This window comes from Artemia franciscana, chromosome 15 (genome assembly GCF_032884065.1).
Source record: "Artemia franciscana chromosome 15, ASM3288406v1, whole genome shotgun sequence".
In the NCBI taxonomy this organism is placed as follows: Eukaryota; Metazoa; Arthropoda; class Branchiopoda; order Anostraca; family Artemiidae; genus Artemia; species Artemia franciscana.
In genome coordinates this window covers 12,331,751-12,347,132 of record NC_088877.1, presented here as the reverse complement: position 1 = coordinate 12,347,132, position 15,382 = coordinate 12,331,751, and the positions used below count along the sequence as shown (strand labels likewise).

The 15,382-nt window shown below is 35.0% G+C and overlaps 1 protein-coding gene across 1 annotated transcript in view; it reads right to left on the bottom strand.

Moving 5' to 3' along the window:
- LOC136036057 (sphingomyelin phosphodiesterase-like) overlaps positions 1 to 15,382 on the bottom strand; it is a 75,397-nt gene that overhangs the window by 34,827 nt on the left and 25,188 nt on the right. Inside the window, exons 4-5 of the mRNA XM_065718011.1 lie at positions 14,574 to 14,675; positions 12,124 to 12,291 (exon numbers count right to left, since the gene is read on the bottom strand). Of these exons, the coding sequence (XP_065574083.1) occupies positions 12,124 to 12,291; positions 14,574 to 14,675 (270 nt within the window). The remainder of the gene's footprint in view (positions 1 to 12,123; positions 12,292 to 14,573; positions 14,676 to 15,382) is intronic.

Below are 15,382 nucleotides of genomic sequence, written 5' to 3'. Positions count from 1 at the left end.
TCAACAATAATCTTATGCAAAAAACAGGTTTTGCATGGTTTACTTAAGCGAGATGCTAACACCTTGAATGATCAGCCAGAGAATAACAATTGTCTTACTGTATTAATAACTATATCCAAAAAATGTGTTTGCAGTATGAACTCTCAGACAAGACTGATTGAGACTCATACAGGACAAGGTAAATGTAATAAGTAGAATTTCCATTATTCTGAGGGATTTTGCAGTTTGGAGGAACTAAAATATAATCTTAAATATAATATTAAAATGCTTGAAGGGCGCTGAAATGTTGACACTCCAAATAATTGAAGATGATATGCTAGAATTCCAGAGGAACTGGCTAAAGAAAGATGCAGTTACTCGCTAGAACAACTGCATACAAATCAGAAGAAAAATCTTGCTTAATTTTGCCGTCTGGAACTGTTGTGTTTCCAGAGGTAGCTACGAAAAGACGAACACTCCCCATAGAAACCAAAAACAATAGCCCAAAACTCTTAAAAATGGTGTCCGATCAAAAATCAAAAGTACACCATTAGAACTGCTCGTTCAAAAGCCTATAAAGGAAATTTATACTCCCTTAGCTTGAAAAATAAGATAAAACCATTGGCTAGAAAAACAAGGGAAGCCACTGCAACCCTAATATTCTGCATCAAAAGAATCTTTTTACTTTTTTTTTCTACAACAAAGAACGAACTCTACTAAATAGAAATCGAAATATTAAAATGAAATACAAATTCCGACATAACTGGATCGTCATATACATTATAATGCGAAACGTGTACCTTTTGAGAAGTTACTAAAATACAAGTATATTTTAAAAGGTTGCTTCTCTGTGGCATGGCATGTGGCATGACTGCCTGATTCTCTTCTGTTCGTTTTTTAGCATCCCAATTAAGTTTCTCTTTATCGTTACTCCAAAGCAGCTTGAATTCACGCCCTTCAAATTCGAAAGAGAGGCTCATAGCTACTATTATTGAACATATGGAGTGAACCAAGAACAACATTTTCCTTTCCTGCAGATTTTACTATTTTCTCAAGATAGAAATTTCCTCAATTTAAGTATTACACAATTGTAAGTGAATCGTGTGAAGCTTGCATTGTGTAAGCTTTGGAGTAGGTTAATTTGATTGAAAATCAAAAATTCTAGTTTTCTTTCTAAGTGTCAAGAATTATCAAAGGGCAACTCCCGCCAAACACTTTTCCCCCAAACAGATCAAATCAAAAAAAAATTATTATCCATTTTGTTCAAAATGGTCCATAAGCAATGTAATTATGCGTCTGAGGTCAACAACCCCCTTCGCATCCCCCAGGACAATGGATATAAGCTATGCTAGTTACCCATTGTTAACATATAAGGTTTTTTGGAAGATGAGGTCTTACAAACTTTGGAGGGGTTCATTCAGTGGGACATCAAAAGTTTTGATGCCCTTTTTAAGAATCAAAAGTTATTGGAGAGCAACTAGCCCCATCCTATGCCCTTTCCCCCAAATGTATACAATCACAATATTGACGCATCCATTCTGTTAAAATGTTCCTAAGTCCGAAAAACTATGCCTCCGAAGTTGACAAAGCACCATGGGCAAAGGCTCTAAGTTGCCCTGTGTTAACATACAGGATTTTTATATCAGAAATAGTCATATAAACTTTGGAGGAGGCTGGTTCGATTAGAAATCGAAAGTTCTATTTTTAAGAATAATAAATGACCAGATGGCAACTAATTCCCACCGCCCTTTTGCCCTTTTTTCAACAAATACATCCGATCAATATTTAGAGATAGCCATTTTGTTCTGGATAGTCCAAAGTTTAAATAACTATGCATCTGGTGGTTGACAACACTCTCTCAAGCCCTAGGTCAAAGGGCTATAAGTTATGCAACTTCCCCATTTTAAACAAAAAATGCCTCTTTTATCAAGAAAAGAGGGCACGTTATAATTGGATCTCTGAAAAACTTTGAGCATTACAGTCAAATTTTAAGGAACTATTTGGAGGGATGCAAAATAATCAAAACACACTTTGTCCTTAATGGTTTTGGAAAGAAAATATCAGAAATATCTAAGGAACGGGTGAGAGTATTTAGAATAAAATTTTCAAGGTATATGGAGGATATATTGATGAGATATTGTTTACATGCAGGATTGTCAGGAGTAAAGAGGAAAGTTTTGATTCTAGGTGAATCTGGAAAGGTTAAGGGAATTAAGGTGAAACTCTCACGACACGATGAGGGGGATTTGGAAATCGTCATCTTGTTCAAAAAAATCTGAGTCAAATATTATGCCTATAGGAATGGCGTGACCCTCCACGGCTTTGGAGAGGAATGCCAAACACAATTAAAACATGCTGCGTATGCTGGTTGTTAAAAGGGCTTATCTGCGACAAGGAATGGCTAAAAGTATTAGGTTGAATCATGCAGGGTATTTTGAGGGGATGGTTTAAAAGTGATTGTAGAACTACAAGCCCGCCACCCCTTGGCATTTTAGATGTTCCATCTCCTCAACGCTGATCCAAATTTTAGACGAATAATTTTGTTCAAAATAGACAAAAGGTCTGTTAACTATGCCTCCGGGGATGAAAAGCCCCCAAAGCCCTCGGGATAAGGATTTAAATAATACAATTTACCGTTTTCTGCTTGCAGGGCTTGTTGTTGGGAAAAAGGAAAATCTTTGATTCTGATAGTATAGCTTACATAAAAAAACTAGTTTTTTTAACTGAAAGTAAGGAGCGACATTAAAACTTAAAACGAACAGAAATTGCTCCTTATATGAAATGGGTTGTCCTCTCCGTATTCCCTCGCTCTTTACGCTAAAGCTTTTAATGGTTTTAAAAAGCAGAATTGTTGCAAAAAGTCAAACTTTAGCGTAAAGAGCGAGGGATTGCGGAGGGGACAACCCATTTCATATACGGAGTAATTTCTGTTCGTTTTAAGTTTTAATGTCACTCCTTACTTTCAGTTAAAAAAAATAGTTTTTTCATGTAATTTCTGAACGTTTTTTAATTAATGCATGTTTGATTTGGGCTCTCCATACATAAATTATTAAAATGAAATTTGCGTATTAATTCCTTTTTTGGCTAAATGGCTTTCTCTTAGTTTTGATCAGACGATTTTGAGAAATAAGGGATGGGGAAGGAGGCCTAGTTGCCATGCAATTTTTCAGTTACATAAAAAGGCAACTATGAATTTTAATTTTTAACGAATTTCTTTATTAGTAAAAAATACACATAACTTAAGAATTAACTTACGTAACAAACTTTTATGTTCTTTAATTTTTATTATGTATATGAGGGGGTTTGCACCCTCGTTAATACCTCGTTCTTTACACTAAATCGCAAGTTTTGTCCTAATTCTTTAAGAATGACCCCTGAATCAGAAAGGCCGTAGAATAAATAGATGAAATTATTAAAAATACTATAGCATAAAGAGCGAGGTATTTATCTCCTCCAAAATACCTCGCTCTTTATGCTAAAGTATTTTTAGAGCCCCTCATATGCGTAATAATCTCTGTTCGTTTTAAGTTTCAATGCTACTGTTTACTTTCAATTGAAAAAACTTTTTCATGTTTATTTTTTCATTTTTTTTTTATAGTAATTTTAGAAAATCGTGCGCCCTTTTCATTGAATTTCTGTTCCCCCATGACATATTTCTCCAAGGAAAGATCTTCCCACATAGCACCCTCCCCTCAACCCCACCCCCAAAACCAAAAAAAAAATCCCCTGAAAACGACTGTACATTTCCCAATAACCATTATTATATGTAAACACTGGTCGAAGTTTGTAACTTGCAGCCCCTCCCCCAGGGACTATGGGGGAGTAAGTCATTCCCAAAGAAATAGTTATTATGGTTTTGACTATGCGGAACAAAATGGCTATCTCAAATTTTGATATGTTGACTTTGGAGAAAAAATGAGCGTGGGAGGGGGCCTAGGTGCCCTCCAATTTTTTTGGTCAATTAGAAAGGGCATTAGAACTTTCCATTTCCGTTAGAATGAGCCCTCTTACGACATTCTTGAACCACTTGGTCGATACGATGACCCCTGGGAAAAAAAACAATAAAAAACAAATAAACACCCTACCCCCACCCCTGTGATTTGTCTTCTGGCAAAAAATACGAAATTCCACGTTTTTGTAGATAGGAGCTTGAAAATTTTGCTATAGGGTTCTCTGATACGCCGAATGCGATGGTGTGATTTTCGTTAAGATTCTGTTATTTTTAGAGGGTGTTTTCTCCTATTTTCTAAAATAAGGCAAATTTTTTCAGGCTCGTAACTTTTGATGACAAAGACTAAATTTGATAAAACTTATATATTTAAAATCAGCATAAAAATCTGATTCTTTTGATGTATAATTTAGTATCAAGATTCCGTTTTTTAGAGTTTCGTTTACTATTGAGCCGAGTCGCTCCTTATTACAGTTCGTTACCACGAGCTGTTTGATTGCAAAACTTTATGTGTATTAAGACGGTACTCCAGAGATTCTTGAGGGACATGTTTAACTATATTAAAATATTCAATTTTCTAAAAAGGTGTATTTGCAATATCGTGAGTATGACTTAAGATACAAGGTAAAATTTTTAGGTTTTTTTGTGGGGAATGGGGAATAGTGGTGAGAGGGCAACCGGCCCCCCTCTCATGCCCATTTTCATTGCAATAGTCTGTCAGTTGAATATATCTGCTTCCGGTGATGAACTCCCCCATCGCCAGGGGAAAGTGTGGTATGTTATAAGTTGCCCTTTATGTATATATAAGGGGCAGGTTTATCTAGAGTCTCCAAAAAGGCTAAGGGTATTAAGGTAAAATATTTAGAAAATATTGAAGGGAATTACAAACAAAATCAAAACATACTATATGCTAGAGGGTTGTCCAAAGGTCACGATACTAATATCCAAGCAGTAGCTGAGGGCATTAAGCTGAGTCCTGAAAATCATGTTGAGAGGAATATTGAAAAGGAATGGAGAGTGGCCAGTGCCCCTCCCCATATCTCTTGTTGATTTCGATGCTCTCCTTTGTACTGACATAAAGAAAAAGACGAATTCTATACATAGTAACTGAAACTTTAGATTAAATCTTAATATGCATGATGATGCGTGGTATCTTCTTTAATAGGATCATGATTTGTTCGTTACTAAATTTTTGGTTTATTTTAGTTATACTAGATTTGTGGTCTTTCCTAACTATATTCTTTGGATGTTCTTTATGAAAATTGTAGATTGTTCTTTACAAGAGTCATGGTTTGTTGTCGACTAAGCTATTTGTTTGTTTTTCCCTAGATTAGGGGTTTCAGGCTTTTTGGTTACTGTGGGCTAAGGTTCGTCCTTTACTAGGTTGTAGATGGTGCTGCTACCATAATCACTTTTCTAATTGGAACATTCATAGATATAAAGATCGTTATGTTCGGTAAGTTTCATTTTTTCCTATGGTTTGATCTTTACTATTATGTCTATGTTATACTATTGCTATCTATGTTAGGACTATATTATATCTATATTATGCTATTATAACTATGTAAAAATGACACTTCAAAAACGAAGAAGTTGTACGTTGCAGTATACGTGTTTTTCGCGGTTTCCTTTTGTGGTCTTCTCATATGGAAAACTATAAAAAAAGAAGACAAATAATAGGGAGAGGGCAACCAACCCCCCTCTCATGTCCTTTTCCATTGCAGTAGTCTGTAAGTCGAATATCTTTGCTTCCAAGGATACAAAACCCCCACATCCCCAGGAGAAACTGCTAAACGTTATAAGTTGCCCTTTGTGTATATATAAGTAGGCAGGAGCTCTACAGATGCAGCGGTCTCAAGTTGCCTGTAGCAAAGAGTAACAAGCCTTCAATGTAATATTTATAATTTTTTCTAGAGCCACTTGATTTGGAAAGAGTGGTTTGAAACTTCGCATTAAACTTTAAATCGGGAATTTAAAGTTCTATTACTCGTTTAAAGAGTTGAATGTGACCTGAGGTCAACCAGCACCTTGCCGCTTTTTAGATCCCCTTCTCACAAGACTGGTCAAGTTTTTGATCAGTGAAACCCTGATGAGAAAACCCTGTTGTTTTAAATAGTCGATGGTTCAAAGATGGTTCCATGGATGACTTGATCCTCTTTTCCCTAATTTGTCGGCTGTTGACTTATGCCATTTATTATTGAAAAAGGCAACATCATTGGAAAAGGGGACATTTTATTGAAATGAAAATTTTTTTATTGCATATAGGCTATGACGGAGGTTACCCCCTTCTCAATACCTCGCTCTTTACGCTAAATTTTTTTTAGTATTTATAAAAAAAAATTTCTTATTGTTCTAATTAAATGACCCTTTTGTTTCAGGAGTCGTTCTTACAGAATTTCAAACTTTAGCAAAAAGAAAAAGAAATTAAGGAGGGGCAAACCCCCTCATATATGTAATAATTTCTGTTCGTTTCAAGTTTCAATGTTGCTCCTTACTTTCAGTAGAAAAGGTTCTTTTCTTATTTAATTTCTAATCATTTTTAAATTATGCCAGGAAATCCGGCTCCACCTTGATGGAGAAATCCCCATCCCCACAAAAAAACCCTTTGAACAATTCAGTTCTGGTAAAAATCTGCCCCGGAAAATTATCCTAAGCATCATTTGTATCTTTAAAGTCGTGACTTAAAAGTAAATTAGTCGTTTCTGTGTTCTGAACCATACAATGATAGCCATTTTGAACCATACAAATAAAAGATACTAAAGTTTTTAAAAAGCCACCGCTAGTCGTAAGAACTAGGTTTAGTCCCACGAAGGGAATAAGACGAAATAAAATTCCATTTTTAACCTTAAAACCAGACATAACTATTGTTTCTCATCAACAGGGTGGTGGCTTGAAATGTTCAATGAAAAATTTTTTCAGGACCAAAAAATATTTATTAAACTTTTAGGAAAGTTTTAAATTTGCCATCATTCTTTCTTAGAAGTACAAAAAGCATTATATTTAGCAATTTCCTTCAAAATGAGCCATTAACAGCTTTCTGTGTTTATCCCGTGCCCAGCTAGCTGAGAAGAAAACACGGAAGAAAAAGATGCTGTTGATGCAGAATGTTCTATGTTCAAGCCACTTTTCTTGTTTTTCCTGCCAACATATTTTCTTTGTTGTTCAAGCCAAGAGTCTGTAAGTTTCCTATATAGGAGTTTCAGACAATTCGGTTCTTAAAGTCTACTTTGTTTTTTATTCTGACGCTAATTTTAGGAGTTCTTGTTGATTGTATTTCTTAGTATGGGAAGTAATCATCTCTCACTAGGCTGCTAGCTATCGCTGCAACCCAGACATCCCGGAATAACTTTCAGTTACTATGTGCCGTAGTTTGTGAAGTTTGCTTTTAAAAATTATTTTTAGGAGTTATGGGTTATTGTGTTTTTGACTATGGGATGTGATTGTCTCTTGCCAGGCTGCTAGCTACCACTACAACCCGGATTAAAGCACAATTGTGTTTGTATTATCTTCAAAACAACGGTAGAATTAGACGACATGTCGATGAATGAGGTTTTTGTGACAGCCAGTGAAGAAAAGAAGGTAAATGCTAACTGTAGGAAAAATTTGGTTCAATCCCATTTTCTAGGACTATATTGACAGTAAGAATAAGATAGTTAGGTTCTGCGGATGAAGGATGACAGATTCCCAAAGATTGTCTTTTTCGGCCAATCATCTATTGCCAGGTGGAAAGCGGATCGACCACACATGTTGTAGGAGAATGTTAAAAGGTAATAATTAAGGGAAATAGAAACTTCGCGGGAAGTGTAAAGAGGGAAGTTTTGAATTAATTAGGATGGAGGATAAGCGTGCGTAACTGTGTTGGCCTCAACTGGCTTGGTACTGCAGTGAGATATTATTAGTAGTAAAATTTAAGAGGGTAATTTTCGTGCCTATGTTTGCGTATTCTATATATATATTATTGTATTTGCCAAAAGTCCCAGAAATGCTTGGAAACTGAGAAATACACCAAAGAGACAAATAGTGTTTTTTTCTAAGATAAAATGGCACGAATCTAAACCTAACTAGATCTACGTTACATGGGCAACGTGAGGTGTTGCAGCAACCTTTGCTCGGCTTCACCGAGTAAAGTGTTGCGAGAGCAACACTTTGGTTTTGTTTCCTCGCTGCGACTAAACGCTGAAGTTTTAATCTGTAAGGATGCTAAAATACATACTAGGTACACCAACTCGCAAAAGTTGCAAACTCCTCATTGCTAAAGATGATTGTAGCCTTACAGCCGATTATTACTTACAAGTCCCCTACATGTCTTAACACTGGAACCAAATTGGTCTTACCATCAAATACAACAGAAACAAAAAATAGGTACACCAACTAGTAAGAGTTGCGAACCCCTCATTGCCGAGGATGATTATGAGCTAACAGCCGACTGTTGCTTACAACTCCCCTATATGTCTCACAATTGGTATCGGCCTATTTTTGGTTTCAGTGTGTACCTTACTACTGAAGTTGTCAACCCCTTTAAACTTTCAAACTGGTATATCTCATGAAGGAATTTTTGTACAAAAAAATGGATGACATATACTTTGATCAGCTCATCAAAAGCTATCGACTGCCGTCGAAAAAAAAAATATATCTGTCTTAGTTCAAAAGTTGACTTTTTTGCCGTAGGCCAACTTTCTAACGTCATCACTTAGAAAGGAGCAAAGGATAAACTCTAATTTCTTTAGCAATGAGAGAACTTTTAAAGTTTAAGAGGCACATCTGATACCATTTCTCTACCGCAATCCCAAGTGCGAAAAACCGAATGATAAACTCAGCTGAAATCACGAACAGAAATGGGTAGAAACAATAGATGGCAGCACTTTCGGACCCGTGGGAAAATGCCGCTTTTTTGCTTCTCTAAATTTTTCTATTTATCACTCAAAGAAGATATATTGGCTGTGGGGCAGGGTAACTGTCGCATATATTTAACACTTATAGATTTTAGTCCATCTTCAATTTGAAACTGGTGCCTGCCTGCTTGCCTGCTAGAACGGAGCTTTCCACTCGAAAGCAGAAACATGGTTTGATGAAACGAAAGCTTGGCTGCATAACTTCAGATAGTCCTCTCTGACATAGGCTATACAACTCCTCTTCACTTCACACACTATAGGCTCTGGCTCAAGGACAAGCAAAAACCGTCCTTTTTGGCCCCAGGCAAGAGTTCTACGAAGCTTTCCAAAATGTAAAGTCATATTCATCAATCCAGCCTAAGGTCCACACTTTCCGTAAAAACCGCAGAGGTTAGACCCTTACCACTTTCTAGGAATAAGCTGAAATCGGGGTGCTAGGAACAAAAAAAAAACCACGACAAAACCAAAGTGTTGCTCTCGCAACACAATGAAGACGAAAATCCTTATATTTGTCAAGCTGTTCATGGTAGATATTGTACCACTTTCCCATTTTGTCCCCCTTACCTTGTGTTTCTAGAGTATAATCAGACTCAAGGGTTTTGGACCTCATTATATTTCTACTAACTCCATTAATTTCATCATACGTAAATGTTGTAATACATAATAAATGTGTTATATTATTAACACTGAATAGAGCTGCTGAATAGAGTCTTGCGATGGATTTAGACACAAAATTCTTCCAACCTCCCCATGGCCTTCTTAAAACCTGTCACTTTGACTGAACTTAGAAGCCCCTGGATGCAAACCAGTAACTTCTGTTGACATTATACACACTTTATGTATATTAGTTTATTCCCTTCGTTGACATTGTTCACATTTTCTGGTTATTTGATATTAATTATCCATCAACACCCAGCAGGTAAGTTATTAGTCCAATTTTCCAAATATTTTTGAATTTGAAAAAACGATTGTTAATTTAAATGTGTGAAAAATTTTCCAAGGAGGAATTCTCGAAGGGGTGGATTTACCCGTTTCAATTTTTTTTAGTAAAACTCAACTTGGTGGTTAAACTCAAGGAATGAAAAACTTGAGAGCCATGGCTAATAGGAGCAGAGGTGCCATTTGGGAGGGTCAGGGGTTGGCAAATGCTCACCCCAGATTTTCCAGGGGGCCCAAGCTTCCACCACAAAGGGAGGGCCCTTTGCTGGCCATAATAACCCATTATGTCCAACATAATCCATCCTGTCCAATTGATGTGAAATGACTGCACGCCTATTAACCAAAGAGCATAATTACTTGATAATTATTAATATTAATAGCATAATTACCCCTTGGGGTAACTATGCTATTAATTATTGTAAACTTTGAAAGTAGGTAAGATACATAATAAAATTCTTGAGTTCTGTCAAATGCCTATTTCCTAGATGATTACGCGACCCAAAGTGAGTCAGGGGGGGGGCAAGATGGAGTTTATGTCCACCCCAAGATTTGGTCCAAATGGTGCCTCTGAATTGGAGTGCAGCTAAGACAGATAGTCTCAGTGAGAGGCAAAGCTTGCATAATTCATTTTCCAAATTGTATAAAACTGATGTCATTTCACTTGTTGATAGATAGTATTTCAGCCATCCTAGGGAAGAACTAACGTTTTGAATGAAAATCAACTCGGTGGAAGTGATGACAACTTGAGAGCCATGAATATTTAGAGGAAAGCCAAGACAGATATTCTCAGTGAGAGACGAAGCTGGCATAACTCGTTTTTTGGGGAAGGATTTTCCGCTGGGGAAAGTTTTCCAGGGAAATTTTCTGCCGGGGCATTTGCATAGAGGGGTCTTCAGCACGAGGGCATGTAGGGAGAGAAAAACCACAATAAAATGAAAAAATAACTGTAAAAAGAAATTTTTGGACAATTATCATCCGTCATATATTACCCAAAATACATCAGGACAGAGGGAGGGATCATGTGCAATAAATATTACCAACACGAATTTTACAACATGAGCCAGCGACATCTACCCCCGAGGGAACAAAAAGAAAGGGACTTCTTCTCTAGCATTATGTGTCTTTATGTAGTTTGTCTTTTATATATAGTTTGTATATAGTTTATATATTTAGTTCATATATATATATATATATATATATATATATATATATATATATATATATATATATATATATATATATATATATATATATATATATATATATATATATATATATATATATATATATATATATATATATATATATATATATATATATATATATATATATATATATATATATATATATATATATATATATATATATATGTTTATATATAGCTTATCTATTGTTTTATATTTATATATATATATATATATATATATATATATATATATATATATATATATATATATATATATATATATATATATATATATATATATATATATTATTTGTTTGTATATAGTTTATCTACAGTTTTATATGTATAGTTTGTCTTTTTGATTCGTCGTTTCGTATTCAAAACGGCTGCGTGGGGTTCATGGCCGAAAAACAAGAATTTCTGTTCTTTTTTCACTGGCTGAAAATAATCTCTTTTTCTTTGTAACACTTCATTTTTCATTTTTTTTCTTGCTTTTCTGCCTTAATAGAAAATAATTTTAATCAGTGTCTCTATATATAGTTTATTTATAGTTTTATATACAGTTTGTCTTTTTGATTCGTCTTTTTGTATTCAAACGGCTGCGTGGGGGTCATGGCCGAAAAAATAGAATTTCTGTTCTTTTTTCACTGGCTGAAAATAATCTCTTTTTCTTTGTGACCTTTCATTTTTCCTTTTTTTCTTGCTTTTCCAGTGATATCTGAGAAACTATTTATGAATTATTATAGTCCAGTGAGACATTTAAACTTCGAACCACTCCCTATTTACTATGCAACTATAGACAAGATCACCTGCGTAATTCGGACAAGGCCGTAGCTTTGTTTGTGCCTGATAAATAGAATGGGATTGTTCTTAGATAGAGTGACCGACTCTCTATAGTTCAAACTCATGTATCTTGAAGCTGTAGCACAGGTGTCGTGTCTGTCGTTTATTATCGAATAGTTTCAGATGTCACTCTTTGAGTTATGCCCAAAGAGTGTCACTCACAGAAATGAGTGTCTCTCACTGTGACTCACTTTGACACTCACTGTGAGTGTCACTCATAAACAGTGTCAGTATACCCAAAGAGTGTCACTCACAGAAATGAGTGCCACTCACTGTGACACTCACTGTGAGTGTCACTCACAGACATTCGTTTTGTTATTTATATTTTCAATTACCTCTCTTGGGGGGAGCAGTTCCACTGGTGGCTTCGGTGCTTCTGGCGGTGTTAAACTCCACTCAAGTTTGGTAATATTTCCAATTGCACAATATTCGTTTTGAGCAACAAGGCCACATACATTTTCACGGTCAAGGCTATCAGTTTCATACATATAGATGAAATCAGGCTTAAAAAGAATAAAATGGTTGTTATTAAACAGGCTATTAAATGAAATTAAAATATACGAAAGAATTATAACCAAAAGTATGTAAATAATTGTATTGATCCATCGGCAATACATTTCGCAACAATGTGAACGAAGTTAAAATAAATAATATGTAACAATCAATTTAAGATATAAAATTCAGTAACACTAAAGTAAGTTCTTTAATACCAAGGTAGGCACTTTGGGGTCTAAAGTAAGGGTAATATCTTTCTAATTTCTCTACACCAGATATTTAAAGGTATCTCAACTTGGATGAACCCTGTGAATTTATTCTATGCTTGGTAATACAGGGCCTAGGTTAATTGGTACTGCGGCAAGATTCGGCGACAATGCTGCAACTGTTCCTGTAAAAGAAACCCAGCAGTTGAAACAGCAGATTTGACGCCACATGTGCCAGCAATGGGTCTGAACGATGTTTGTCCTGATGCTTTTTAAACTGAGATGCATGATTATTAATCTTGGTGCTTTGGGAAATCAGTAAGGTGGCTTGATATTGTGATAGCACCTTTGTATAGACAGGGTATCATTGAATCTTCTTGAGGGAGGAGGAGTGGATTTGGATGCCTCAAAGCATCATTTTGACGACGATACGATAAATATTTCTGTTATAAGTTCTTCCTTTGTTGTGGCTTTACCATGAAGTGTGCTGTCAAGATTTTAGAGACATCTGTAACATACCTCCGACTATAATAGCTGTCATTACTTGCTAAAATCATTGTTCTAGCAAAACAGATATTATTAGCGCAAATAGAAGAAAATAAGTAACAAATCCATCCAGACATTTTGGCAAAACCAAGAAGTTTAGTAACTCCTAAAGTCTTAGTAACTCCATCAAAAGAAGGAGCTGGTATTTTTTGCACTTATTTTTATTATTTTATATTGTTTATTATTATAATGAAAAGAGAAATCACAAATGCAACAGCACAAACACATTAAAAAAAAAAGACTGAAGGAAAAAAGGAAGACTGTTTTCCTACATTAATTAAAGACAAATAATTCAGAGGCAACAACCCAACACAAGGGCTCATCAGGAGAATACACACTTGCCTATAGGGTTTCGGCAATTTAAATTCTCTACCCAGGGAAGTGGCTCGCCTACCATAAATTCCCCATAGTATCCCCGTGTTAGGTATCACCCCCAAAATATATGCCTATGAAAAAACAAGAAAATGCAGAACAACCAAGTAACACCAAAATAAGCTTATCCTAGCTCAGTTCTGGCTCTCATGTATTTAAGATACCAATTCAAAATCTATATTAAAACTCTAGTTGTGGGTGCCAAGCCATTGCTAATTGTAGAAAAAGCCAAGAAAGCCGACGTAGAGTCGAAATGTTCAGATCTCTTTATTTTTCAATTTTTTTTGTCCACGGCTTTGTTTAAAATGTTGTGTCCATTTTCTCTATATTTTTGTTTGTAAAATTCTATAAAGTACGCAATAAGTCATCTTGTAAGAGGAAACGTCATTAATTAGCACAGTTTACCACAAGCAGTACCTGTACAACCTTCTGACGGAGCGGAGTGGATTAATTAAATTTCCCATTTAAAAAAAGGAACAAAAGAGATTTGATACACAAAGCATTTCTCGATTTCTGTAAGTTTGTTAAACTAATATTTATTCAAACCTTCTCCTAATGAAAGATCTTCACGTGATCTTCATCAGATCTGTCACATGATTTCATATATTGGTCAAAAGATCTTCGCCTTATTTCTATAATAATAATAGAGGCTATTCATATAAACTGGAAGCTTAAGACACAAGATTTCAAGGATTTTCACAGCATTTAGGAACAAGTGTTCATTTAAGGCATACCGCAGTGTTCAAACCCGCTATCTACCTTTTAAATAATCTTAGTTAAATTAGAACAAAAGTTAGTTTATTATGAACTAATTAGCGTACATAATAAGCAGAGTGAAATCAAATACTTCTGAAATTTCCAAGATTACAACTCCTGTATTTTGTTTAGTAAGTAATTTACATTTTCCTTTATATTAAGCTTTTCAAACTGTATATATTTCAGTGGTTGTTAATAATTCTTGATTATACACGTCTAAGAACTCTGTATGAGTTCCGTTTCAGATTTTACAACTTATGACTGCTAGGTTAATATGTTTTGATTTTTGGAAAATGACATAAAAAATCAGGTAAAGCAGAAAAAAGTGATAATAACACTCAAATAAACTAATTTCAAATAAACCGATTTTAATAAACTGAATAAAACGAATTTCAAACAATTCGACTTACGATTGCTTCAGCCACAACGCCTCGACAAACTTTTTCGGAATACAAATTAAGGCCAACACAGATGGAAACAATGCCATCTACTATTTCCGCTTCTGTTACGTTCTGAAAAACAAAAACAAAATTAAATGAAATACTCATGACCACTGCTAAGTAAGTGTCAATAACAAAAAGCACAAAGATAACAAATGAATAGATTTGACTCCATCAGAAAAACGTTGCTTCTGAAATTAATTTTCTGTTAAAGTTTTTAGTTAGAAGTTCTTTGTTTAAAAAACAAAGCATATGACTAGATATGTCTTTACGAATACTTAGACTTAGTAAGGAGAGATGTCTTTAGGCCTCTTATATATGTTTATTATTTTATCAATAATTTGATCTTGGCTAGTCAGTAATTGTTAAACCAGCTGAAAAAATGGAATAAATTATGAATCATAGCTTTGGAGGATATATTATCTTCCTGTGCGCTATCATAAATTTGACATTTTGACGGTGTGTAATAATTTCTAAAATTGATTAGACTAAACAAAGATATATTAAATAATGACATCAGGTTGACCGTAATATTGATCTTGCTTTATTAAGCCGAGAGATAAGTCTACGCTTTTGACAAAAAAAAATTTAAGTGCATCGTAGTTCCCCCCCCCCTCCGTAACCATAAATCCCCTGATGAAGATGGCCTTCCTCCTGAACTATACAAGAAATGCCCCGAAGTAAGAGCTGAACAGATAAATGGCATCCTTCGAGACGCATGGAAAACGAATTCCTTCCCAAAGGACTGAAGAACTTCTTCAAACACTACCCTTGTATAA